Raw genomic sequence first — 18,233 nt, 5'->3', positions numbered from 1 at the left:
GGCCTCCACTAGAAACACTCCACAACGGCGAGGCATCTCCCAGGTGGGGTGAGCACTGAAAGATGCATGTGGACGGGCTGGCTGGAACAGAGGGTACAGGGTGACGATGTGTCTAGCCCGCAGGGAGGAGGTGCCAGGAGCACCGGGGCATTGTGGGAAGTGCTGGCTGCTTAGCCTTGTGGGCAGAGTCTGAGAGGTGCTGACTGGCTCACACTGGCCACACTTTGGTCTGGTGCTGCAGCTTAATGCTTAAACTTTGTATTCATGCCCGGCAGTGTGAAAGAAGCTATTTGCATGGCGTATATATCTGCACGTATATGCAACCACACTTAAGTTGCGGCCCTCGGCATGTGCTAGGAGTATCACTGTGGCCCCCGGGGCTTCCCAAGTTGAGTAGCCCTGCACTACATGGTCTCTGAGAAATTATCTGATCTTGTGTGAATGCTCAGGCCAGTCCAGTTTAAAAAAAGCAAGAGCTTTACTAGATTAAATAAGTGCTGGCCTTTCCTGGAGGAAAATAATTACAATAATGTTCAAAGTTGACAACAATTATGGTTTTAAAGCTACACATAAATTAGTGCTCACCCATTAAAAACAGAAGTCTTTCTGCCATATTAAAACGTCAAAAACAAACAAACATGATATAAGGCATTGGAATAGGATTCCCAGCACAAGCTGTATCTGCCATCAAAACAAAATAGTCACTGATCACTTGTAAATTAAAATATGGAGCTGGAAAAGCTGCAAGAGAGAATCTGCAGCAAGTGGCAGACACAGATGGCAAAACCCATATACTGATCAATTTAATCAATGTCCCATCAAAAAGGTTTCACATAAAGAGCACTGGCACAAAACGGAAAAAACATTTAATTAAACTCTGCACAAAAAGCAAGTTACATACACTACTGCCACAAAACAAATCTGCCTATTTTATTTTGGAGAGAATTCATTAATGGAAACCACCTGCAAAAGGTGCATGCAGTTTGTACATACACGAACTAGGTATCTGTCTACCTAATATGTGTGTAGTTCAGGGCTGGGCAAGATGCAGCCTAGGGGTCGGATGCGGTGCACCTAACACTTTGATCTGGCCCGCGGTCTGCATCTGGCACTTTCTGTTTATATCCTGCTGCCTTTGACAGGCGGTGGCTCAGGCAGCAGGATCCTTTTTAAATGGCTCACAGCTAGGGTTGCCAGGTGTCCGGTTTTGAAGCAGACAGTCAAGTATTTGAACTTTCTGTTCGGGAAATAAATTGAGGAAAATATAAATGAGAAAATATAAATGTCCGGTATTTTCTAAATAAGATGTAATATAGATTGTGACGCAATGTCAAGTGTGTCTGGTATTTTTGTTGAAACCATCTGGCAACTCTACTTGCAGCTTAGTCGTGGCACTATCCCAGCTGTGGCTGAAGCGGTGAGCCCTTTTAAACATCTGCAGCAACTCTGGGTGGGTCCAGGAAACACAATAGCAGCGGGGCCAGGAGCTGCAAGGCCTTTGCTGTGTTTTTAATTCAAAGCCTCTGGCACTAGACAACTCTAGGAGGATAGTTTCCAGGTTCACTCCTTCTAGCAAGGCCCCTCACCTCTTCAAGGGGTGGAGCTGGCCTGTAACCACATGCCAAAATTCATTAAGTACCCCCTCTCCTCCCCCCCCCATGAAAATTATTGCCCACCCTGGTGTAGTTATTTGATTTGCACACACAAATATATATATGTGATTCAGAAACTTCTTTTGAAAATGTGGCTTTACATGGCTTGTCCACAGACTGACAAATAGAAGCCGGAATGTTGGTGATGGTTAGAGAATTCACCTTCCCACAATTAAGAGAACATTTTACCATTACAGGAATAGTTTAGGAGCGAAGAGATGTAGGGCTGTATCCACACTACACGTGCGTGACTGTAACATAGATACGTCCTATGTTTACAGAAGGGGTTTTCCTCTGTTAAAATAGGTAATCCAACTGTTCAAGATGCAGTAGCTAGGTTGATGGAAGAATTCTTCCATCAGCCTAGCTGCTTCCACACTGGAGTTTAGCTCAATATCACTATGATGATCAGGGTGCAAAAATGTTCACATGCTCGAGCAACACAGCTATGTTGATCTCATTTTTGAGTGTAGTCTAGGTCTAGCAGGTTCCACCTTCCAGACCTAATAAGCCTGCAAGATTTCTAGGACTGCCATCTAAGTAAGTTTTCCCGATTTTGTTGTCTTGGTAAATTATTTAGTCAGGCACTGCAAATATATAACTTCCCACAATACATGTATCAGGAAATGGTCATCGTAAACAGGGTCACAGGGGGAACAAACCGAAGATCCATTGAATGAGATACCCTGCTTTATTGCTGTATTATTTTTAAATGGGTGCCTAAAATTAGGCTTCTAGATTAATGTTTATGCATTTAGACATGGATTTGGGAGTCTAAATAGAAACCTATTGTGAGAGATTGACAATATCCTGGACAAACCCTATGGAATTAAGATAAAACTTTACTGAAAAAGAGTTAATGCCATTGTGTCCATTGAGTTAAAAATGTGATTGAGTATGTTATTGTGGAAGTATATGTAACGCCTCTAGGAGATTTACTAACACAATCTCTGGAAAGTATTAGAAATTTCAAAGAACTGTTTGGAATAATCCATGTGAAGTGGGAAAAGCAAAATTTCCCTCCAAACTCAGTCTTTTGAAGCTATGACCTGGGAATAGAGCCCCGTTGTCTACTACATACCTGCTCCTGCAACTTCCAGATCAAAGATCTCCCAAACTGGTTCCCACCAGCAGTAGCTTCTGCTCCCCCTGGATATAGAGGCAGGAAGGGTGTGTGTGTAAGCGACTAGTCAATTCAACTACCAATAAGCCTATGCTTATCGGATAGTCAGCTAGTCACTTACATCCCTACTATAGAGGGGGAAGATCGGTGAAACTGTCCTGAACTGACACCTTTAAAAAATTGTATCAGGTGCTACAGTCAAACAGAGCTCAAATCCAGCAGGTATATCCTCTTTTGGACTGATGCCAGATGCGTCAGTAGAAAGAGTGTGCGTGGGGGGAAGGAATCAGCCTTTTACACTTGATTATGAACCAATAGCTTTAAAAGGAAAATTAAACTAATTTGTTTTACTCAGCACAGAAGTATTACATTTCACAGGGCTACTGGGAAAAACAGTGAACTTCTGACTTTAAACAGTTTTCCTTCCCATTTGTATTTTTGTGCCTTACATGGCAGGTAGCTGTATGACTGAAGATTAAAGCCACCTGCAACACTGCCAACTACATAAGCCCAGTAGAAAACACTGTGAATCAGTGTGTTAAATCAATATTCAGGCAGGCTGGAGACTAGTGTCACAATGCCAGGAGGTTCAACACAGATCTGAAGGAAAAGGTGAAAAGTACATTGACCATCTGTGCAGAAGAACAAAAAGAGGAACAGTCAATGTGGCACAGTGATTAAAAAAGCAACTACAAATCTGCATTGCATATCTAGGGGGAGCATATTAAAACAAGGGAAAGAGCTCTTTCCTTTCACACAGCACTGGTTAGATAACAGCTGGTGTGACCTGTACAACTTGTGAGTGGAAACCTTGTAGCCTCATGTTTAACAAATGCCTAGGATTTAGTCATTTAGTCTCTACCATTCTATTCCTTTTTCTGACACTGCCTTAATGCATGACCGTTGGAAAAACCACCATCTCTGCAATTCGGTATCCCCATCAGTATCATGGAGGCGAACTTTACCTTACAGGGGACAGAGTGCTCTAAGAATTCACGTCCATCAAAAAGCTTTGAAGATGGACAGTGCCAAATATTTTGTGCATGATAATTTAGAAGGATATGGGTGTTGGCTGGGGAGAAGGATAATGATAAAGCATGGAGAGGTAGCACGAAAATGCAACTGAGAATGGAGACAAGTTCTGGATTAAGTGGTAGAACCCAAGCCCTTAGAAATCCTTAGATCTTAGACAAGCACTAGATGGGCAAGCATTCCTGCAATCAGCCAAGTAGTACATGGACTAAACTGACCATATAGCAGTGGTTCCCAAACTCTTTGGCCTGTGGACAACCCCACTCAATGTAAACTTTTCCGCGGACCACTAATTAGTAATGGAAACTTACCGTTAGTTATATAATTACACCTGAGCCATTTTGCTAGTGCTGCAGCTAGGGAGACTGGTTTAATTTAAATTATTAAACAGATTGAGCACTTTAACTCTCTCATGTTAGTTTATCAAATTTCATTTTAAATTAAGTAAAATATTAATTTATGTCCAATACAAAAGGTTTCAATGTTTTCTTTATTTATGGTAGGGGTGGGGAACCTTTTTTGCCAATGACACAGAAAAATCAGTTGGGGACCACACAAGTGAGAAGCAAAAAAACTCCTCCCAAAACCCCCAACCGAGACACTTCACTCCTCTGCAGTTCCAGCCCCACGGGGTAAAGGGGAGGTACAGGGAGGACTGAGGTTTAGGGTGTTCCATAGGCCAGATTCTGGCGTTCCAGAATTAGTGGATTATATGGACTCAGTTAGGCTTTGGGGTAGGGACAAAAATGAGGGGTTCAGAGTGCTGCTCGTGAGCGGAATAGGGTGCAGGATCTGGGTGGGAGATGGGCTGTAGAAGGGGGTGAGGGTGCAAGGTCTGGGAGGGAGGTGGGGTGCAGAAGCAGGCTGGGAGTAGGGTGTCTGGCCAGGGGGAGTGAGCAGGAGCAAGGAAGGATGCAAGGAGCAACTGTGGATGCAGGAGCAGAGTGGGGGTAGGTGTCTGGCCAGGGTGGATGTGCAAGAGCAAGGGAGTGAGCAAGAGCACACTGGGGGTAGGGTATCTGGCCAGGAGGAATGGTGCAAGAGCAGAGGCAGGAACAAGGGGTCCTGAGTCCTAGGCCAGTGCCCTAGATGCTTGACTACGCTGCCTGTAATGCAGGGGAGAATCCGGCCCGCCAAATAATTTAATCTGTCCCCTGGGGTGTGTGTCTGTCTAGTGGCCATGAAATGCTGTGTGTGGGGGGCAGGGGGAGGGGGCGCTCCAGGGGCTGCTTTAAAGACTGCCAGCTTCCCCTGCAGCGCAGGCCGGACACTTCTGGCCCTCTCCTGTACATAGGAGAGGCACGTGCCGGAGACCTGGCCAGAAGGGGAAGCTCCATGTGCTGGAGCCCCTGCTGTAAACAGGAGCTTCAACAGCAGCGAAGAGGCTGGAGCTGCTTCCCAGCCACCTGCAGACTCTGCCAGCAAAACGTCTCTTGCTGGTAAGAAGGCATGCAGGACAGGGAGGGGAGGGGGAAATCTGTCCCCAGAGTGGGAGGGAAGGGAATTCCCCCCTCCCCCTCCCTGCATGGGGGGCCTTTCGGGAGGAAGGGGAGGCCACAGTAGGACCAGTTTCTCCCCCAACCCCACAGTCCCTTCCCTGAATAGAGTGGCTGTATCTGGGAGCAGCATCTGGCAGCTCCAGCCATATGCTACAAGCAATGCCTCCTTAACAGTTAAGGAGATGTGTGGGACGAGAGGTAAGGGGGGGAATCCACTGCAGGAGTGGGAGGGAAGGGAAGCCCCCCTCAACCCTGCCTTTAGGGAGGAAGGGGTAGCCACAGCTGGGCAAGCTCCAGAACCCCTTCCCAAACTCAGCCATCGCACTAAAATTCTAAATTAAAAAAATAAATAAAAAGCTCACCCCGCATCAAGGGGTTTTGTGGGATTTTTGTATTTGTGCGTGTGTGCACAAGTGAGAGGTTTTTCTTCTTTTTTGCTTCTCACCTTTGTGCGGCCTCCGACTGATATCTCTGTGGGTTAGTGGCCCCCGACCCAAGAAAGGTTCCCCATTCCCACTCTAACAGGAGGCAGAATTTGGGCCTGTATCTATAAACACGAAGTGAAGTCTGTGGACAATAACAAAGCCTACCAGCACCATCTGCAGAAGTAAGAGGGCAAAGAAGAAAAGGGCTCAACAGGCTGAGTGGTAGAGAGAATGCCACTAGAGGGGGGAGGCACAAGAGCACAGAAAACAGGATCTGATGCATCATCACAGGGAAAGTTCCAGGCCAGAGAAGTATCCGTAGGAGGCGGCGAGAGCCAGAGCAGGGAATCTGCACACAAGCAGCACAGGAGGTAGATCTCCCGTAAGTAAATCTGCAGATGTGGCGGGTGTCTCTGCGGCAGAGGAGCAGGGATGGGAGGGGGACAAACTTCTTGTGCTGTTTACAGCATACACAAGGGTTTTGTTCCCCTATGAATAGGCTGTGAGAGTGGTCAGTCGTGGCTTGCACAGAGCCTCAACCACTTTATTTTGGCTGGAAGCATGAAGGTCACTGAGAAGCAGCAGCTCTGAGGCAGGATAGCAGATTTTACTCCAGTGACTGAGGGAAAGGATTAAAGCAGCGTTTCTCAAACTGTGGGTTGTGACCCCCAGGGGGGTCGCGAGCAACTTTGGAGGGGGGGGGGGGGTTGCAGCTGGCAAGCTGCTCAGCGTGGCTGGAGTCGCGGGACTCCAGGAGCATGGCTCAGCTGCAGGAAGAGGCAAGGCAGCAGGAGAGTGAAGCCGGCGCAGGAGCAGACGCGCGAGGGGCACAATTGCTGGGTGACCGAACGCTTCCCCAGCTGGGAGAGGGCAGGGTCCCTCAGGCAGTGGGCTGGGGGATTAAGTCAGGGCAGACGACCCGGAGGTAAATAAGAGGACCTGGGGGGTCAGAGGAGGAGGCAGAGGAGAGGACAGGAAAGGAGGAACCAAAGGGAGCAGAAAAGAGGCGCAGAGGAGAAAGACGGGGGAAGGAGCCTGCAGGGGGAAGGGCGTTGAGGACCGCAAACGCCTTGAAGGAACCCCAGGAGGGCCGGTGAGAAGGGGGGAGGAAGTGACCCAGAGCAGTGAGAGTGGGGGGTGGAGTGGTGCCACAAATTCAGTTAGCATTTTAGGGGGTTGCGGTATCACAAAGTTTGAGAACTCCTGGATTAAGGCCCTGAGTGTCCAGCAGAGAGAAGGCCATTTTGCATCACAATTCCAGTCACCGTTAATCAACAGCCCCTTTCCCGTGTCTGGACTCTTGGCATGCAGAAGTAGGGACCTGCTCAAGCACCATCACTGAAGCACGTGCACTGCCGCACAAAGCTTTTCAGAATAAAAGTGAACAGAGTAAAACTGGTTTAGGATCAAAACAAGAGCAGAATTAAGATGCTGTCCAGTCTTGATCTCAGTGACTAAAGAGAGCTTGAGATTACGCCTTATGGATCATACTTGTTGCACTGAGCCACGTGTGAAGCTGTTCCACTGCACAAAGCCCCAGAGACAGCAACTCTTGAAAGAAAGCCCCAAAGTCCTTTTGTATCGTACTCTGTGGCAAATAGGGCCTCGGTGTGATGGCATGTCCACTCAGAGCAGCAGCAGTTTGAAAACTGTGTGGCTGCTTCATGAACATAATTTCAAAGTCCTTGACCAGTAAAAGTGACAGTCAAGGTGGAGGGAATGTATCTACTGGCTAGGAAGAGGAGGTTGGGGACCAGGATGCTTGGGTTCCATTTCCCAACTCTGTAAACGGCGCACAGCATCACACTGGACAAGTCGTTTTGCCTCTCTAAGCAAGGCTGGGGTGAGGGGATGCTTCATTATGTTAGCAATGGGCTCTGAGAATCTCTCTGATGAAAGGCGCCAGAGGTGTGCGTGAGGGGGGACATGGGATCATGTGCCTCCTCCCAGATTTCTACCTATTATTCACCATAAAGGTTTTCAAAACTATGGGACGTGACCTCCTAGCTTGGTGTACTCCACAGTCTGAAAAGCATCACCTCCTGCCCAGAGCTGGTGGATCCACCCTGCCTGCTTGGGCCCTTGGCTCTCTGCACAGTGGGAGACAGCACAGTCCTCCTCACCCTGCTCCACAAGAGTTATACCCTGATCCACCTTCGCATCTCCCCTGAAGGAGCCCAGTGCTGGCTCCCCTTGGAGCCAATCCCTGCCCACAGAGCCTGGCTGCCGCAAGTGGCTCTCCAAGGCACTGGCTCGCCGCTGCCCGGGTGCTCCTAACTCTGTGGCTGCTCCTTAGGACAGAAATGCATTTCAAGTGAAGCCCTTTCAAGTCTTCAGCTAAAATGAATCCCTTAATTTGTGAGTGATTTATACTGCGGAAAGTTGCAGTATTTAAACTGGAAAACTATTTAAAAATAATTGGCCATTTAAACCCAAAACATCAATGCAATGTTTCTAATGAAAGCGGTAGATGCTTACAGCCATTAATATGTATTGATAAAATAGAAGCATCCTGTTTATTCATCTCCGATGACTCGTGATGAGCTATTCATGTGAAGTTCTGCAATGAGAATTAAGCGTGTTCTCAAGCTAATTGCTATTTCTTGTTTAATTGCTGGGTATAAGGTCTCACAAGACACCGCATCCTTAGAAGTGACACGTGGGGCGGTTACATGCACCCCACAACTTTCTTTTGTTTCTTCCTCACCCCAAATATAGCCTCTGAAAGACACACTATTGGAAGTCTCAGAGGGGTAGCCGTGTTAATTTGTAGCTTCTAAAAACTGAAGAGTCCTGTAGCACCTTAAAGGCTAACAGATTTATTTGGGCATGAGCTTTTGTGGGCAAAAATATGCTTCTGACAAAGTGGGTTTTTGCCCACAAAAGCTTATCCCAAATAAATCTGTTGGTCTTTAAGGTGCCAAAGGGCTCCTTGTTGTACTTACACTATAGGAAGGCAAACTATTAGTACTGTGGCAGTGCTGGAGTATTCAGTGCCTGTCTCAGGACTCCTTACCATCACTGTGAAGCATGTTCTCGAAGTAACATTAATGGACTAGCTTTGCTTTTCTTTAGTTCCGCTGAACAATCTCCCTACCCATTGATAGGTTCATACTGACAGCTCCTAATAAACTTAAACTTTATGAGACAGCCTCCAGAGAGCCTCTGGCTGCTAATTAATGCTCTAATGAAGAGCCTGGCTGTCTTGTTTGCTTGACAGCTCCCAGGTCAATCAATCTGCCAGGGCCAGACTTGCAAAGGAACTCCTGGAGATGGCAGCTGATATCTCCCCCTCCGCCCTGCTTCCCCTCCCACATTCATTACTGTCAAAACCCAAGCAAAGGGGGGGGGGGGGGGTTACAGAGGAGAAGCTTCAGGATTACTCATGAACGAGCAGACAGGAGTGCAGGGGGTGGGAGGTGGAATGGGAAGGGCAAGAGAGGAGGAGGTTGGTAAAAATCAATCCATGGCAGCAGGTGCTGCTGCACTTTTATTAGAAGCTATTGGCCTGCAGTTACCGTGGCCTCCACGACCAGTCAGGCGGTGGAGAGGGGGACGTGTGGCTGCCAGAAGGCAAAGGACACCATTCGTGATTTTTGGCTTTAATGACCCCTGTACACAGGACACAAACAGCAACATATTGTTGCTAGAACGTTTTCTTGTGCACGGTCACTGGGGTGTGATGAGGTGGCCAATTCCAGATGGACTGGTGACAGAGTTTCTGCCCCCGACATCTAGATACCAGGTGAGGGACAGGAAAGCAGCTGGCATCGGGCAGACTGAAAAAGCGGTGCCCCAGGCAGGTGGGGGTGCAGGTGAGAATAGGTCACTTGAGCTCTTATTCATTGGGGCCAGGTAAGAAGAGGAAGGGGAAGTTGTTGTCCATCTCTGCAGACCAATCCCCTTCTCAAACAGCGAATTAGCCCAGTGGCGGCTGCCAGCCTTCCTACAGTTTAGAGTTGCTAGCCAGCACATCCCCATAGGCCTGTGCCATGGAGCAAGCCAAAATTCCCCTTGCCCCTCATTGCCTCCCTTTGGATGAAGGGGCCCTTCCCCTGGCTGCTCTGCAGGCTCAGCACTTGCCATCCTAGAAGGAAACCAGAGGCCCTTTACCTGTGTGTGTTCGTGCATATGCGCTTGAGTGACTAAGGACAGGAATGCTAGTGGGTTTGCTAGGACCCCAGCCCTCATTGGTATGGATCTAGAGAACAAAACACTTCCTGATTCTTGAGTCCGGGGTGCACTCAATGCCAAAGGACCATATTCCCAAATCACAAAGGAGAAAGGTAAATATATTAATCCACATGAGGACACTGGCAATTTGATACCAGCCCAAGCTCTGCTGATGAGCTTCTTGCCAAGAGTCATATTCCAGTGCCCTAGCCTGTACAGACCACAACACAGCTACCCATTGAGCATGCCACTGACAGAGACCATCTGCTGTCCTTGCCTGACTCCCATAGACATCTCGCATCTGCATGCTGCTCGGAAATGTCACACTCTGAATCATCAAACTCCCTTTACCAAACACTTGGCAGGGAGATGCACAGCCTGAAAAGACAATGGGAATGTACAGATTGGAGCTCCCTGGTCCAGCACCCTGGGGTCCTGACTGGTCCCAGAGGAGGGATTTTGCTGGACCAAGGGAGGTCATTTCTGGCCCCTCTCCTGCTGGCTCCGCCCCCTGCCCTGCTGCCCCCACCAGGCTTTCTGGCTCCCCTGGCAGCCCAGTTGGGTCACATGCCGGGCATCCTGCCCCTGCTCTGACCAACCGTGAGCCAGCCTTCCTAACTCCCGCCCACCCCCCAGCCCTGCTGGTCTGCGTGCCAGATTCCCACCCACACCCCTGCATCGTGCCAGGCTGCTGCCCTCCCACCCCGCTTCCTGCAGCGTGCCAGGACTTTCTGATCACCAGCAGGTCCTGGTTTACAGAGGTGCAACCTGTTGTGGAATCTCCCTGCATCCACCAGCCCTCCAGTTCCACCTTGCCAGTCTCAAACGTCCTCTCCCATTCAGAAGTCTATCCACACGTCTCTTCTACTTCTGCTAACAGGAGGCTGGGTTTTGACAAACTTCATCTTCGAAGTCACACAAAGAAGAGGGATTAGAAGGAAGAAGGGACTGGAATAGGGTAGGGCTCTACTAATATGATGCAAGTCTCCCCACCACGTCTAGCTGGGTCAATAGCTCAGCCCTGCTCTGAATGCCACAGGACTGCAAGAGGGTCATTGGGGTTTGCAAGAAACCTTCAGACTCCTCTCTCCCACTCAAGCCAAAGAGATTCGACTATGACAAAGAACTACAGCAGGAGAGAGCCAGTGACAAGAGGAAAATCCTGCAGAAAGGGCACAAGTGAAGATAAGTACAGCAATATTCAGGATCAGGGCCCCTCTGTGCTAGAGTAAGCTCTGAGATGCAGCAGGAGGAACTAAAGAGAGGGAAGAAAAGTAGAAGTGAGAGGAAGGAAGAGTTACATGCACTGACAGTACGTACAATGTGCAGGTCTGAGGTGTTTGTTTGTAGTCCTTGCCAACCACCTGCCCAGCCATATCTGTATCATCACACAGTTGCTAACGGTGCTTAGAACTAGGGAGGTTTTTGTGTCTGCCCGTGGCGGGGGAAGGGAAGAATGTGAGTCATGGGAGTGACTGCAGTCCTGTCACTTAGTGAGTTCTAAGAGGAATGGCTGAAGCCAGATGTAGCACAGGCAGGAGCTACGCACATATTCTCCTCTCACTGCTATGGCTAGCACACCTTAATCCTGACCCAGACTCTCCCCCACTGTTGTAGTTCTGGGCCAACACACAGTTCTACCAGTGCGCGTCAAACCTGCCCTGCGACACTCCTGCTATTCTGGTCATAGACCTCTGCTGGGTAGCACTGCAGCTGCTGTGTGTGTCAAACTCTGGTTCTGTGGTGAAAAACATGTTCTGTTTCCCAAGGAAGAACTGGGACAAGACCACACTTGTAACTTTCCCTCCTCACAAAAAAATCCCTACACCGCCCTCCAGGACATATGACCGTGAGGGCTCTTACCTGGCCGCAGGACTCGGATCTCTAGCAGGTTGGAGGTCCTGTCTGCCAGTCGTGTCCAACTGCTGTTGTAGTTCTTCCTCCACAACTCGGCCACACACTGGTACTTGCCGGCCTCAGTGTCACTGGCCCGGCTGATGCTGAGGCGCACGTTGTTGCTCGACTCAGCTTTTTCAATGGCAGTGCGGGTCCGGAAACCCATGTACCTGTCCCCCCACTGGACCCCGCCATCCCGAGTGAAGGTGACCAGGTCATGGAATTCTGTGCTGCCCGCTGGCTGGAAGCGCCATGTCACAGACACTGGGACCCAGGATGGATAGTGCGGCTTGATGATACACTGGAGGTCAAATGATTCATTGTAGGTCACCCCAGGGGTTCGAGATATGGCTGTGACAGCAAAACCAGCCTCTGCGGAAAGAGAGACACGAGTGAAATTAAAGCATTTGGAGAACTCTTGTGAAACGAGGCTGACACAATACTGTGAATAAGAAATGGCTATAGCAGTGATTCTCCAATGATGGCCTATGGAAAGCTGCTGCTGCTTTATTTCCCATTATCAGGTAACATTAAATACACCCCAAAACCCTTCAAATTCTATACTGCTCCACAGTAGCTCTCCGTGTAAGCAACGGCTGCATTTCCAGCTGGAGGGGAGGTGATTCCTGCTGCCCTGAATAGAAGACGAGGTGTCTGTGAGACCCTCTTTCTTACTACATGGTCCACATCAGTGGTTCTCAATCTGCTTGCAGCCCGATCAGCTCACAGCTGCAGCCCATAGGACAACCCCAGGGCCACACTGCTAATTTATGGATGGTGTGGCTGTGGCCCATGTAGCCCACAGACAGCTGCCTATGTGGCCACCATGGCAAATAGGTTGAGATCTACTGGTCCATACTATCAAAGTACTGAAGAACTGGAACACCATGTGAATAGGGGGAGAGGCTGGTGACCTTCACATCTCCTAGCACCAAACTATGGAAACTGGATGAAAGATTAGACCACTAACCTCACAGCATTTGCAGATTGATTCAATACCCACCTCCTGGTCCAGGCTTGCCTGCAATAGTCACATTGTTCCCCAAACATTTGTATTCATAATCTCCTCCCTGGCCCCAAACCCAAGTCTAGCTCTTGGTGGCACTGAAGGGGTGACGGGAAGTAAAAGAGGGGACAGCTTGTTGGCATTTATATTTTTCAGAGGTGCCCACTGCTCTAATATCTGAGTGCCTATATAAAAACCTGGAAAGAGAAACCCCAAGTAATAGTGAGGAACTTCTGATCTTAGTTTTTATGTGGCTAAGTCACCTAGACAGTATCTTTCATTGTCTCTTAATTATAGCCATATTTGGACAATCTAGAATGTACCCTCCCACCCACATTATAATACATATTTTCTGGATTATATTTTAAGAGGTTTTGTTTTTGTTTTAAGGTGTTTTAAAACTAACATTAGGGTAGTCAAACACTGGAATAAATTGCCCAGGGAGGTTGTGGAATTTCCATCTGTGGAGATATTTAAGAGTAGGTTAGATAAATGTCTATCAACGATGGTCTAGTCAGTATTTGGTCCTGTCATGAGGGCAGGGGACTGGACTTGATGACCTCTGGAGGTCCCTTCCAGTCCTAGTATTCTATGATTCTAGGATTACATTAAAAGTATGAGGACAATATATTTTTAATTAACTATCCTAAATTTTCATCTCTGAGAATTTTCTTAATCTAAAAACAAAAGATGAGAAAAATAATATGATCAGGAAAAATAATTCCTAACAGCAGCATGTAAGGCTAGGGAGTCTTGCATTTCACATCACTGATGCTCATGAGAGGTATAAACTTCCATGAAGTCTCAACTGTATCTCTCACATGAGCTGAGAGCTCTACTCCATATGCAAGACTAACAGAATTTATCAATGTTATGAAGCCCTCGATATCATTCTGAGGATGAAATCCCATGAATGGATCCAAACCAGCAGAAATATTTGATATATTGGAACAGATTATCTGCCTACCCAAGTGCTGTAAATTACTGCCAAAGAGAATTCTTCATTGCCTTGAACACAATAGTAACAGAGATTACAAACCCACGGAAAACTGGCTAGGCTGCAAAAGGAAGGTTGCTGAACTTAGATAGTCACTCAATTTAGACTCCTCAGAAGATGGTAGCCTCTGACCTTAGGGTTAAATAGATATTAATTAACAATAGTTGGCAGATGGGACATTAATTGGAGTGAGCAGATTAAATTCCACACTGAAGCCACTGAGATCTCTGCACACTTACAGCAAAACGGGTTTAGGAATCCTAATCATCAAAAGACGTCACCATGGCAGGGTTCTGGGTCATGTAATTACTGCAAAAACAGGTCAATCTTTGGGATTAAAGCTTTGGGAAATGTGTTTAACAATTATCGAGGCGACGAGGAAGAGGATCCTGAGGTGCCCCCAGTGTAAGATCTCTGCATCTCATCCCCCTATGAAGGACGGCAGCCATCCTATCTAGGGAAGTACATACCTGGCCCGGTCCAAAGCAAAACAAAGACATCAGATCCTAGTGTCAGAGTCTCAGGGTATAGAAGGGTGGTTTAAATATTACAAGGTTATTTGGTCTTCTAAAGTTAAGCAATTAAAAAAATTAATCACAATAAACCACACAATTAGTAGCATTGTTAAACAATAACACTATTTACCACAACTACCACTTATTTACAAATTGTGGAAAACTACATTTTCCAATAAATTAATTTCAATTACAATACAGAATATAAAATGTACAGTGCTAACCTTTTATTAATTTTTATTACAAATATTTGTGTAAAAAATAGTATTTTTCAATTCTTCCATTACAAGTATTGTAGTGCAATCACTTTATCATTAAAGTTGAACTTACAAATGAAGAATTATGTACAAAAAACTGTATTCAGAAATAAAACAATGTAAAACTTTAGAGCCATGGTATCCAACATGCTAGCCACTAGCCACATGTGGCTCTTTGGCCAGTTGAGTGGGGCTGGTTCGCTCTAGCAATAGCCACTATACTGGCCACTGCTTCAGAAATGAATGGACATCACAGCTTTAGAGCCTACAAATCCACTCAGTCCTACCTCTTGTTCAGCCAGTCACTCAGAAAAACAAGTTTGTTTACATTTGCAAGAGCTAATGCTGCCTGCTTCTTGTTTATAATGTCATCAGAAAGTGAGACTATACGTTGCCTTTAGGGATGTAAGAGACTAGTCGAGTAGTGACTTCACTAGCATGTTGGACACCATGGCTCTAAAGTTTTACATTGTTTTATTTCTGAATACAGTTTTTTTACATAATTCTTCATTTGTAAGTTCAACTTTCATGATAAAGTGATTGCACTACAATACTTGTAATGGAATTGAAATATACTATTTATTTTTTACGCAAATATTTGTAATAAAAATTGAAGTCGCTTCCCCCCTTGCTGCCTGGTTCCCCCCAGCACCATCTTGGGGAAGGGAAGGAGGGGGTAGAAGAGGCAAAGGCATAGTGGGAGACAGGCACGAGCCTGGAATCAACTGATTCCCAGTTCACTCCCAGTCCCAGATGCTGCACCTCTGCTTTTTAAATGTATTAAGATTCTGGCAGCTCTTAATAAATTTAAAAAGCAGAGGCACAGTGGGGGGGAGGGGAGGACTGGGAGTGAGCCGGCAATCAGCTGATTTCTGGCTCGCATCTGGTTCCCCCCCTCCCCCCCCACTACACCTCTGCCTTTTAAATGTATTAAGAGCCTGGTGGTTCTTAATACATTTAAAAGTCAGAGCTCGGCAGGCTTAGCTCCTGAGCTGGGAGCTAACCCCACTGTGGCTCTGCAGTGTTTTCCCTTGTTGACTAATTGAGTAGTTGATGGAAATTCCATCCACTACTCGATTAGCTGATTACCTATATTTAACATCTCTAGTTCGCATAGCACTTTTGTAGGCAGTGTCACAATATATGTGTGTGCCAGATGAGCTAAAGATTCATATGCCCCTTCACGTTTCAACCACCATTCCAGAAGGCATGCATCCATGCTGATGATGGGTTCTGCTTCATAATGGTCCTAAGCATTGAGGACCAACACATGCTCATTTTAAGATGCCACCAGCAAAAGGCTGATTTTCTTTTCTGGTACTGTGTGTTTTGTACTTTCTGCATTGGAGCATTGATCTTTTAAGGCTTCTGAAAGAATTCTCCATAACTCCTCACTCTCAGATTTTGGAAGACACGTCAGATTCTTAAACTGCAGGTTAAGTGCTGTATTTTATTTAGAAATCTCACAAAAGTGCCTTCTGTTTGTTTTGCTAAATCTTCAGTGAAAGTTTTCTTAAAACAAACATGTGCTGAGCAATGTTCCCTGTAAACTGGGCATTCGTGTAGCTGCTCAGGAGAGATTCAAATGACGCCCAGCTGATTAGCGGAGTGCCCACAACTAGGGTTTGTGTTTCTGTTGATGCTGTACATTTACAAATGCCTCAATGTACATACAATTTATTCTGCATATGGATGGAAAAGGTTAGAGGAAACAATGGTGCTGGGTCATCATCTGAGACTGCTGTAACATGAAATATTTGGCAGAATGCGGGTAAAACAGAGCAGCAGCCATACAATTCTCTTCCACAAATTTAATTAATGCATTTTTATATGAGCATCATCAGCACTGAAGTATTTCCTCTGGGATGGTGTCTGAAGCATGAAGGGGCATACAAATACAGGAAACCCCCGCATTATGATGGCCCGAGCTGCGACTCTCCCCCCTCCCTCGCACTTACGACCATTTTTGTAAGTGTGGAAGGGGCCGAAAACCACCGACTTACGTCACTGGCCTGTATTTATGACGGCTCATGGCGCCTATCGTAAATGCGGGGTCAAGTTACGAAGCCCCCAACTTACAACACTTTCCCAAGAACCGATCATGTCACGAGTCAGGGGCCGCCTGTATTTAGTATATCTGGCACATAAACACCTTGCAATGCCAGCTACAAGTGCCATGCAAACACTTGTTCTCACTTTCAGGTTACTTTGGAGACTTGTTTCTCTAAGCGATTGCCTGTGACTTTGTAGGTGCTCAAGGTGTTTAGTTTTTGAGTGCAGTTATGTAACTACCCCTCCCCCACTATGTCTGTAAGTTGTACTTTCATGATAAAAAGATGATACTTGTACAAGGTGAACTGAAAAATACTATTTCTTTTGTTTATAATTTTAATAAAGTGAGCACTATACACTTTGCATTCTGTGTTGTAATTGAAATCAATACATTGTAAAATGTAGAAAAACATCCAAAATACTTAATATATTTCAATTGATAGTCTATTTTTAACAGTGTGGTTAACGCTGATTAATCATGATTAATTTTTAATTGCAATTACTTTTTGAGTTAATTATGGGAGTTAACTGATTGATAGCCCTACTGAAAATTAAATAAGTCACTCAGGACCGTGAAAAATGTTGAGAAAGCCATAGTTAGGATGACCTATCAACCAGAGTAGATGCAGCTAAGTTGAAGAAGAAATCTCCCATTGATCCAGCTATCACCTTTCGGAGAAAACTCCCTCCGGTTGATGTAGGAAGTGTCTACGCTACAGAAACACAGCTGCAACACTGTAGCTTAGTGGTCAACAATCAGTAGATCAGGATCTACTAGATGATCTTGGAGCCTCTGGTAGGCTGGGGTTTGGCCCAGAGGCTGTCAAGCGACGGCACTTCATCTGCCCCACTCAGCACTGCCATGCTGCTCCTGCCCTCTGCCTTGGAGTTGCCCCTCACCCTGGGAGCCTCCTGCTTGTTGTGCAGGGCATGGGAAGAAGAGGAAGGGGGTGTGTGATAATGTCAGGGTGCCCCTCCCTCTACCCCATCTCCACAGAGCAGAGGGGGCAGGGATGAAAAGAGTTTGTTGGCTGATTTTGGGAGTGGTGCAGGGCCAGGGTTGGGGTGAGCTTCCCTCCATGTTTTCTCCTCTCTGCTGCCCCACAGCTAATGAATGAGCCCATGGCTCTGTAGGAAGCAGCACACTTGGTTTGTTCACTGAGTTAGGATTAAAGGACAATGACCCCTGTGAAGTGCTGAAGCCATTTGTTAGTAATTGGGGGAAATCTAGTTGGAGAGAGGGCAGTCAGTCAATAAGCCTCTTCTTCTCTCAAAAACATCAGAGGACATCTATTCCCCATCAGCTTGCTGGGGCCACAAACCCTAGCACTCTGCAAAGAGGGGCAGACCTTCACATGCTCAGAGACTTTTGGTCTCCTCTAGCTACAGTAATAAAAACCACAGGCAGCTACAGGCAGTCCCCGAGTTACGCGGATCCGACTTCTCCAGCAGACCAGGGAGAAGAAGCAAAGCGGCGGAACACGTGGGCTGTCTGGGCTGTCCGCGTGCTCCGCGGCTTTGCTCTGCTTTGCTCCCCGTCCCCCTGGTCTGCAGACCAGAGGGATGGGGAGCAAAGCAGCAGAACACGCGGGCAGCGGACAGACTA

The 18,233-nt window shown here is 46.9% G+C and overlaps 1 protein-coding gene across 5 annotated transcripts in view; it reads right to left on the bottom strand.

The window, feature by feature from the left end:
* IGSF3 (immunoglobulin superfamily member 3) overlaps positions 1-18,233 on the bottom strand; it is a 154,389-nt gene that overhangs the window by 25,205 nt on the left and 110,951 nt on the right. For all 5 annotated transcript variants that reach the window (XM_075909263.2, XM_075909248.2, XM_075909275.2 and 2 more), the window contains one exon: positions 11,768-12,172. In XM_075909263.2, coding sequence (XP_075765378.2) covers positions 11,768-12,172 — 405 coding nt within the window. The remainder of the gene's footprint in view (positions 1-11,767; positions 12,173-18,233) is intronic.

The sequence above is a fragment of the Pelodiscus sinensis genome, chromosome 1 (assembly GCF_052426305.1).
Source record: "Pelodiscus sinensis isolate ZL-2025 chromosome 1, ASM5242630v1, whole genome shotgun sequence".
In the NCBI taxonomy this organism is placed as follows: domain Eukaryota; kingdom Metazoa; phylum Chordata; order Testudines; family Trionychidae; genus Pelodiscus; species Pelodiscus sinensis.
Note: the sequence above shows the minus strand (reverse complement) of the source record. Positions and strands in the feature narration are given on the sequence as shown.